This window comes from Pantherophis guttatus, chromosome 7 (assembly GCF_059756535.1).
Source record: "Pantherophis guttatus breed Tessera chromosome 7, ASM5975653v1, whole genome shotgun sequence".
In the NCBI taxonomy this organism is placed as follows: domain Eukaryota; kingdom Metazoa; phylum Chordata; class Lepidosauria; order Squamata; family Colubridae; genus Pantherophis; species Pantherophis guttatus.
This window is the reverse complement of record NC_142069.1, coordinates 61,972,259-61,982,530: the sequence shown is the minus strand read 5'-3', so window position 1 is coordinate 61,982,530 and position 10,272 is coordinate 61,972,259. Positions and strand designations below refer to the sequence as shown.

The window sequence follows — 10,272 nt, the reverse complement described above, 5'->3', positions numbered from 1 at the left end:
ACTTCAATAAATATCCCCAATGTGGCAATCTATGCTTTTACTTTTGTGCTTTTGATTTTCCATCTATTATTTGTTGTATTATGGAATAGTTACTATATCATAATAACAAAGGTTCAGACCTTCAAATTAACCACAGGAGAATATCTTCACTATCATTTCTTTGCAACACTTCCTTTACAGGCCTTTGGAGAATGGCTTATGTACAGTATAATATAAAGTCTTTATAGCAGTCATAGACCAACATAATGGCCTAACATATTTAACAAGCCATTGATCCTATTAATAGGCCAGGATTCCTTTTGCAATGTCAACTGTAATAGTAATCCTTGTTTCAAATCACACCGTTTCAAATATCAGCTGCCACTACACAGACTGCTCTCCTTCAGTTTATATCAAAGAACCCAATGGAGTCTTTTGAAGAACCTGGTCGTATTGGTAGGGAGAACTTATTGGAAGTTCCTACTTTAAGTAATTGTTTTTCAGAAGAAGAAGATGTTAAAGCTACACATCAGCATCGTTTCTCTCCTGGTCTCCGAAGACGGAATTCAGATTCTTCTGAAGAAATGGAAGCAGAAATCCCCTCAACTATTGCAAGAAAAGTTTCATTTGCTGATGCATTTGGTTTTGATCTTGTATCTGTTAAGGAGTTTGATAGCTGGGATAATCCAGTTACACAGCTCAGTGATGATTTAGAAGATGAAGATCTGCCTGTGGAGGAATTCTATTTAACTCCACTGTTTCTAATTCCCACCACACAAGGGGAACTTTTGCAAACTGTGCGTGCACATAAAATATGTCTAGAGTTTGTAGAGTTTCTTCCGGGCATAATATGTATGAAGGGCATAATTCGTGTTCTGAATATATCCTTTCAGAAGTTGGTCTATGTTCGAATGTCTTTGGACAACTGGCTAACCTATTATGATATCTTAGCAGAATATGTGCCAAATTCTTGTGATGGTGAGACTGACCAATTCTTATTCAAGATTTCATTGGTTCCTCCTTATCAGAAAGAAGGTGCTAAAGTTGAATTTTGCATACGATATGAGACATCTGTGGGAATATTTTGGTCAAACAATAACAATAAAAATTATATTTTGATTTGCCATAAAAAAGGAACTGCATCATCATTGGAGGATAATAATCTTCAGGAAGAAGTTACAAATAAACATATCAAAGGCTGCTTAAAGACAACACTGAGCAGGTGAGATGCTTGTTTATTATAAAAACTCTGATTTATAGTTTCCACACCTAAATTGTGGGTACACTAAATAAAATGTGATGCAGATATACATACATATATGCAAAGAAACAGTTGAATATAAAATATTACAGTGCTGATTATCAAAATAGTATGAAAATTCATATAAGTAAGTTTAAACAGATAAAACATCTCATTAATAGCTCTATGAAGTTAAGAACAGAGAAGCTATGGGAACATTTGAAGAAATTTGGTTAATGTTAATGTATCCATTCACAGCTTCTGGCTCTTTGCCCCAACTGTGTGACCTGTAAACCATGTGCTTGCAATTTGTTTACAGTTAAATGTGAAATTCAAATTCAGAACAAAGAATGTTTCTGTCCAGATCCTACTAAAAAATCTAATGACACCATTCAGGGAAAGGAGCCAATGGTCAAAGCAGGTCCATTTGCATTAATTAGCTGTTTTAGTTAATCAGATGTATAAACCCAAGGTATGCACAGTGATCTTCTGCGATCTGCATCCTGACTTTCTGAATTAAGCAGATGAGTATAAAGGAGATTGTAAATATGGGTAATATGGTATCTAAATGTGTTGAGCTCTAACAGCCATAATTTCTACCTACTGACATGACAATATGGGGGCTATAGTCCAGGATATCTGGATTGTACTATGCAAGTCACTTTGTAGACGCTGCTGCACAAATCCTTTTCTCTCTTAATTAAATATTTCTTACAAAATTGCTGTAAGATATAAATGGAATAATAGTGTACTCCTATACAGATTGCTATGTAGAATTGACCTGAAATGCTAACATCAGAAAATATTATTTCTGCAGTATTTATTTCATATTATTATTATGGTACAATATGATTTGGAGTTCACAGTGCACACAACCACATTCTGGCCCGATATCACTAAAAAGCCACTTCTCTCAATTGTCTGGACTACATAATTTGCCATGATGGAATCTATTTGTGTCTTCTTTCAGAACCTTGAAATTAAATGTTTCAGCCTAAAGTGGAATTAGGAAACTGGTAATTGATCTCAGTGGGGCTACTACTCCCAATTCATTCAAATCAATCTGAACCAGTGGTGGGTTTCAAAAAATTTTACTACCAGTTCTGTGGATGTGGCTTGGTGGGCATGGCATGGCTTGGTGGGCGTGGCTTGGTGGGCATGGCAGGGGAAAGGATACTGTAAAATCTCCATTCCCACCCCACTCCAGGGGAAGGATACTGTAAAATCTCCATTCCCTCCCCAATCCAGGGGAAGGTTACTGCAAAATCTCCATTTCCTCCCGATCAGCTGGGATTTGGGAGGCAGAGAATAGATGGGGGTGGGGCTAGTCAGAATTTTTATTACCAGTTCTCTGAACTACTCAAAATTTCCGCTACCAGTTCTCCAGAACTGGTCAGAACCTGCTGAAACCCACCTCTGATCTGAACCATTGCTGAGAAGGTCAGAAGAAGTAAATGCAGTCTGCTGCAGATTCCCAAGGCAGTGGGAAGTTTTATTGTTTAAAAATGTGAGATCATAGTGATGACTCAGAAAGGTAAGCTCAATTCTACAAATTTTATTGAGGAACCAAGAAAACATGACAACAGTGTCCTGGATGACACTGAATAGAGAAATGAGAGAATAGAAAATATAGGATGTGAAATAAGTTCCATGTCCCATGAATGGAATCTCCAGTTTTAGACAGAGGCCCCCCAATCTTTTGGGCACCAGGGACTGGTTCTATGGAGAGAGGTTTTTCTGTGGAGTGGAGGGGGCATGGTTTTGTGTGCTGCCTGCATCCTGCAGATGGGGCTTCACTTGCTTGTGTGGCCCAGTTTCTGGCATGCTGCGATCCAGTGCCGGTCCACAGGCCAGGGGCTGAGGACCTCTGGTCTAAGATGATGCATCCAAAAAAAAAATTCTGATGGAAAAAATGCAGAAAGAAAAATAAAGGTTATTCTGTATTGTGCAGAATTCTTACGACATATATATGAGAACCATAAAAAACGTAAATTGTTTAAAAGATTTGTTTAAATTTCTTTTATTTTTAAAATACATTGGACTTTAGTCCTTAAGGTTGTGCAGATACTTTGAAATGTGAAAGTGGATTTGGTGAAGCCTTATTAATCCATAATTTAAAAAAATGTATAATTATATTTACACAAGTTTTTATCATATAGTGTGTGCATGGATCATATATCACATATTATTTCAATTCTTCCTCTTAATTTTAAAGATACTAGATATAGTGAAATAGAATAGCATAGATTTGTCTATGCAATTAAATCTATCAATAAGCACAATATTAATATTTCATTTACATTATACTTTGTAAATTTCATAAGGGGTATCCATGTATTTTACACAAGTATAATTTGATTCCTGAATTGAAGAACAAGTTCTCCTTGTCCCCAATTTTATACAGAAAATGCAACAACCTGACTGGCAGTTGAAGTTTAGTTAACAGAATAACAAAAGTTACCTTGGCAGTCTTCTTGTCCAACCCTCTACTCAAGCAGGAAACACTATACCATTTCAGACAAATTTTCAGGGCAGTTTAGAGAGTTGTCCAATCTCTTCTTAAAAACCTCTCATGTTGGAGTACCCACAACTTCTAAAGACAATTAACTAATCAGGAAATTTCTCCTTAGTTCTAGGTTGTTTTTCTCCTTGATTAGTTTCCATTAATTGCTTCTACCTTCAGGTGTTTTGGAGAATAGGTTGACCCCCTCTTCTTTGTGGCAACCCTTTAGATATTGGAACACTGCTATCATGTCATCCCTAGTCCTTCTTTTCATTAAACCAGACACACCTAATTCCTGCAACCATTCTTCATATGTTTTAGCCTCTAGTTCCCTAATCATTTTTGTTGCTCTTCTCTACACTCTTTCTAGAGTCTTAACATTTTTTATATCATGGCAACCAAAACTAATGGTAATGAGAGCATCAGGGTAGTTTAGAGAGTTACAGATATCTACACAGGAGGCAGTGGTCTAGTTTACCTTGTAAATCTCTGAAGCATATCTCAGTGCTGGATGTAAATACATTTATACTTGCTTGCCATCACATCCCATATTATATTTATTATTTCTTTTATATCAGTCTGCTTTTTACTAGATTATACCCAATATCATGCATTTGATTTTGAATAAATATTCCAAACAAATTTGATACACAATATTGAAACTGTCCATAACGAAATATGAACCTGTAGGCTGGTTTAATCCCATATATGTAGTTGGCCACCTCCAGTCTGGAACTGTGTAAACTGAAAATGAGAACCATAGCTGTATTATAACTGCTTCTTAACCATTGATGCTTAGGGCAGTGCCTTTGATTTTTAAGACAGTAGTTATGAAGACTAGGGAATATTCATTAATTTGCCTTTTAGCAGGCGTTTGCAATACATCTTTCAAAACCCTTAACACAACAATGCTGAGATCTGATAATTTGTTCTGTTTTTAAGGAAACCATCTTTGCCTTGTATTTCCTACTTATAATGTTTCTTTGTCAATATTAATAGTTTATCAACTCATGGTAAATCCTCAGTTAAAAGGGAATGCTTTTTCATAATTCAGGATTTTTGCCATAACCACTAAGCTGACAAACTGCAATCAGCAAGTGGATTTGGTCAAGCTTTTTGCTATTATTAGGTACTGATGATATGCCTGATCTTTACCAGCAGTGCAGCTGTTCCCTGCTACGGTGAGGGGGCATTTTAATTTACAGAATGACAAATGAATAAACAACATCTTGTTATTGGCTGATCCTACTTAAGATTCTTTATATCAAACCAGGCTGAATGTTAAGAGATTCACAGTCTGAGAGCTTTTACCAGGAGCACTGCAAAAACATATTTAATCTTTTTTATTTCTTTGGATTTACCACAGATCTAATATCCATAGACAAAAAATAATGTTTAGCTTGTTAGTTATCCCTCTTCAATCTTAACTCTAGCAGCCAAGACCACCAATATTGGAGGATAGTGATTGTGGCAGCCAACTGTCAAATTTGGGTAGATACGTTTCTTATAATTCAGCCAAAGAATATGGTCAAGAAACAAAACCACATGTATACACTCTTTGATAAACTGTGTCTATCTTGGTTGATAAGAGCTAGATATGAGTATGGGCTTAGTTCCAGCTGTCAGTCTTTTGCCAATTTGTCTAATTTTTTTTTTAAAAGTAGGGTGTGAGATCTGAGAAGTATGTAGATAGAGGATTTCAAAACTTCCTAGGATTGTGGGCTAGATTGGGAAATCAAGAAACCCTCCATAAAGTGGCAGAGAAAAACCATTTCTGAAAGATTGCAAAGAAATTCACTAGAAGTCACATTCAGTTTAAGGAATCTTTATTATGATTCATGCATTTCATTTATTTAGGAACAGTTATTGAACATTAACTTTAATAAAATGAATAAATTAGTATTGGCCAGTTTTCAATTTTTCTCTTTAAAATAACAGAACAAATGACTGCAGGTTTAGGATTTCTTAGATAAAGCTGATTATTTTAAGCTTTTCTGATTGGAATTTGAGGATAGATATAGCCTGTGCAATTCCTTAGTTTTATATCTCATAGTTAGTTTTATACATTTTATTTCAACTATGTTTCTGGAATAGTTAGTATTGATTTCATTAATACACTGATGACAGCTGCACCTCTGTATCTTATAGCCAACAGTTTTTTTTCTTCTGAGCATGCGCAAGATGGTGGTTGTGAGGTGAGGTGCTGCGGCTGGATGGAGGACTTTCTGGGGCTCGAGGGGGTGCTGCAGGGGAGCTCAACCATCAGCGACCCCTGATTCGGTCGGGTGGCTTCGGGGTGAGGGTTTTGCGATCTTCCTCGCCCCTGGACGCCCCCGGAGTCGGAGTCGGTGAGGGAGAGTGTGGCCGTGCTGCTCCGACTCCACTGACGCCACCGAGAGCTGAGTGGAGAGCAGCGGCGCTGCTGGGAAGGAGAAGGGAGAGCGGAGAGCGGAGCCGAGTGGAGAGCGGAGATATGGAGATGTGGCTTGCTGGCGGCGGCGGGGTCAGTCAGCGGAGGTCGGGGCGAGGGTTTTTGAGATCTCCCTCGCCCCTGGACATGCCTAGAGGCGCTGGCGAAGAAGTTGGCCGCGCTGCTCCAACGCCGCCGAAAGTGGTGCTATGGTGGTTTGTTCGGCGGCAGTCATTGGCAGCGATAGCGGCAAGGTGAAGGGGGAAGTATGGCTGTGGGGCAGCGAGTGGTGGCAGCCTGTTGAAATTTCATCTGTCCCACTTAGGAACTTCCTCAGCGGCCCCTGGAATCCAGGAATGGTGGCGTGGATATCAGCGGGGGTGGTGAGGCCGGCCCCAACATTAAACTGGGCCATGGCACACCCCATGGAAGTACTGGAGCTGCTCTCAGGCCCTATTGCCAGAGAAGGGGGGCTTGCTAGAGGGTGAAAACTGAGAGGAGCATAACGGGCCTAGGACCGGAGAAGAAAGACCCCCTCCTGGGATATCTTGGCGGCTGTAGAGGACCTGGAGGCCCCCTGTGACATCCAATGGAGGCTGGGGTTTGGATTTGTTATCCTGGAAGAACTGAACTATCCGAGGAATGTAGGGCTGGGGGGCGACGGAGGAGTTTTCCGTCACATAGATACCAGCCCTTTTCTCCTCCCCCTCCTGGGTACTGTGTCCGCCTAAATGGGCTTATTATTTGCCCTAATTGAGGGAATTTTCTCTCTCCCCCCCCCTTTTTTTCTTCCCCTCTTCCTTCTTCCCCTTCCCTTCTTTCCCTTTTTCATCGGGACTTACTCGAATATGATCTTGAGTATAAGACTTTGCCAAGGATTTTCCATCTTCGCCCCTGGCGTGACTCATAGACTGACTGATAGACTGATAAATCTTTCTTCCGACCATGGTCAGCCAAACTGATGCAACTGTTGAGGGGTCCTCTATTACATCATGACTCTTGTCTGTGGGAGAACTTTTTCAATCTACGGCCCCGTGGGGTTCCGCCATGAGAGGGCGGGCCGGAGGTTGCCCCCATTGGAGGAGATAATTAGGACCCTCCTGCTGTTGTGGGAGGACAGTTGAGATACCAACAGCACATCGATGAACAAATGGCTGTGTTACATCTTTTGTGAAGTCCCCTGTCTGAGCTTTGGGCCTCCATCGCTGCATTTTGGAGATGTATATGACTGCAGATCTTCTTGCGCTGCGAGATTCCCCCTTCTCGCAGATGTGGCCCTCCTCACTATCGAGGGCCCACCTCAAGGAAGGGTTTTGGGACCCAGAGAGGTGGCATGTGAAAACGAGGGGATTGAGGGGTTTTCTAACGAAATTTTTAGTCAAATTTTTAAGGGGTCCCAGGGAGGGGGAGGGTCAGATTGGAATTCGGGCTGTGGGTATGGGGGATAACCCACAAGGGGGAGGGTCAGGTCTGGCAGTGAAGCGTGGCGTGGGGGGTGGGGGACCCAGGATCGAGGGGGGGGTTAGAGCTTGTCCGGATAGTTTTTTGAACATCAGTACTGTAGGTGGGAGGGGTAGATATGGCGGGAGCAGGGGGCCATATCGTGTTAGGGGAGTGCACACTCGCTGTCTACGAGCGGTGGCGTGCTCCGGCCCCCAAGGCTCTACTCGCTCCTCAGGTTGCATAGACCCTCAGGACCCAGGCCTTCGGCTGATGCTGTGCAATGCCAGGTCCATAATAAATAAAGCCCCCCTCATCTGTGATCTTGTTCAGGAGGGGGGTGTGGACCTGGCAGGTATTACAGAGACCTAGTTGGGCCAAGAGGGGGGGTTCCCCTCGTTGAAATGTGCCCGCCAGGTTTCCAAGCATTCCATCAGCCGAGGTCACAGGGGAGGGGCAGGGGGGTAGCGGTTATAATTAAAGAAGGTCTGAGACCAAGGGAGGCCACTGTTCCTCAGATGGCTGGCTGTGAATCCCTTTTTGTGAAATGGGGTCATGGGGTTCAGATGGGTTTGCTGATCACTGCCACGTGGCAACAGCCCTGCCCGAGCTACTCAACGTCATCGCCGCGGTGGCGGTTGATACCCCTAGGCTTATGGTCATGGGGGATTTCAACCTGCCGTCCGTGGGTGAGACGTCGGAGATGGCTCGGGAGTTCATGGCTTCCATGACAGCTATGGACCTGACCCAGTTAATTCATGGCCCTACCCACACAGGGGGAAACACGCTGGATCTGGTTTTTGTCTCTGGACAGTGGTTGAGGGATCTTGATATAGAGGATATAGTTACTGAACCCTTGTCATGGTCAGATCACTCTCTCCTTTGTCTCGACTTTTGAACCGCTGCACCCCGCTGCAGGGAGGCGGAGCCGGTAAGATGGTTCCGCCCCAGGTGCCTGATGGAACCTGACAGATTCCAGACGGAGCTTGGGCCATTTCCTGAGGTTCTGGCACACGCCTCGACTGGAGACCTGGTAGCCGCCTGGGATAGGGCGGCTGCTGGTGCTCTGGATCGGGTCGTGCCTTTGTGGCCTCTGACCTGGCGCCGATCTCAATTGGCTCCTTGGTTTACTGAGGAGCTGAGGGAGTTGAAGCACCGGAAAAGATGCCTAGAGAGTAGTTGGAGGGCCAGTCTTTCTGAATCTGACCGGACACTAGTAAGATCCCACATTAGGAATTACTTAGTGGCGATAAAAGCAGCGAAATGCTGCTCTTATTGCGTCATCAGATAATTGCCCGGCCACCCTCTTTAGGGTGACCCACTCCCTGCTCCACCAGGAAGCGCGGGAGGACCCCTTGGAGGGTAGAGCCGAGGATTTTGTTCAGTATCTGTATGACAAAATCACTCAGATTCAGGAAGATTTGGACTCCGACTGGGTAGTCTCAGGGGGAGAGACAGGGGCAGGTCTTGAGAATGTTATCTGGGATGAGTTTGATCCTGTGACCCCTGAGGACGTGGAGAGGATTCTGGGTAGACTGAACGCGACCACTTGTTTATTGGACCCGTGTCCTTCCTGGTTAGTACTGGCTTCCCGGGAAGTGACACGAGGCTGGCTCCAGGGGATTATAAACACTTCGCTGGGTGAGGGTGACCTTCCCGCCGCCTTGAAAGAGGCGGTGGTGAGGCCTCTCCTCAAGAAGCCTTCCCTGGACCTGGCAATGTTGGTAAATTATTGTCCGGTCTCCAACCTTCGCTTTGTTGTGAAGGTTGTTGAGAGTGTGGTCGCGCAACAGCTCCCCCAGCACCTGGATGAAACGACGTATCTGGATCCGTTCCAGTCAGGCTTCAGGCCTGGGTACAGCACGGAAACGGCATTGGTCGCATTGGTTGATGATCTCTGGAGGGCTCGGGACAGGGGGTGCTCCTCTGTCCTGGTCCTGTTAGATCTCTCAGCGGCTTTTGATACCATCAACCATGGTATCATGCTGCATCGGTTGGAAGAGTTGGGGGTGGGAGGCACTGTGTTGTGGTGGTTCTCCTCCTTTCTCTCTGAGCGGTCGCAGTCTGTGTTGACAGGGGGACAGAGGTCGACCCCGAGGCCCCTCATATGTGGGGTGCCGCAAGGGTCGGTCCTCTCGCCTCTCCTGTTCAACATTTATGTGAAGCCGCTGGGCGAGATCATCCGTGGTTTCGGGGTGGAGTACCATCAGTACGCTGACGACACCCAGCTGTACATCTCCACCCCGGATCACCCCAATGATGCCCTTGAAGTGATGTCCCGGTGCCTGGAGGCCGTACGGATCTGGATGGGGAGGAACAGGCTCAGGCTCAACCCATCCAAGATCGAGTGGCTGTGGTTTCTGACGTCCCGATATAGTCAGTTGACGCCATCACTGACTATTGAGGGTGAATCATTGGCCCCCACGGAGAGGGCTCGCAACTTGGGCATCCTCCTGGATTCACGGCTGTCTTTAGAAGAGCACTTGACTGCCATGAGTGGGAGGATTTTTCATCAGGTTCGCCTGATTCGCCAGTTGCGTCCCTTTCTAGATCGGGACTCGTTATGCACGGTCACTCATGCCCTTGTCACCTCCCGCCTGGACTATTGCAATGCTCTCTACATGGGGCTCCCCTTGAGGACCACCCGGAGGCTCCAACTGGCGCAGAGTGCAGCCACGCGGGTGGTAATGGGAGCAACAT

The 10,272-nt window shown here is 44.4% G+C and overlaps 1 protein-coding gene across 3 annotated transcripts in view; it reads left to right on the top strand.

Moving 5' to 3' along the window:
• Positions 1-344: 344 nt before the first annotated feature.
• The window catches only part of PPP1R3A (protein phosphatase 1 regulatory subunit 3A), a 107,455-nt gene continuing 97,527 nt past the window's right edge, over positions 345-10,272 (top strand). For all 3 annotated transcript variants that reach the window (XM_060687113.2, XM_034431016.2, XM_034431014.2), the window contains exon 1: positions 345-1,201. In XM_060687113.2, coding sequence (XP_060543096.1) covers positions 405-1,201 — 797 coding nt within the window. In that variant the 5' untranslated portion in view covers positions 345-404. The remainder of the gene's footprint in view (positions 1,202-10,272) is intronic.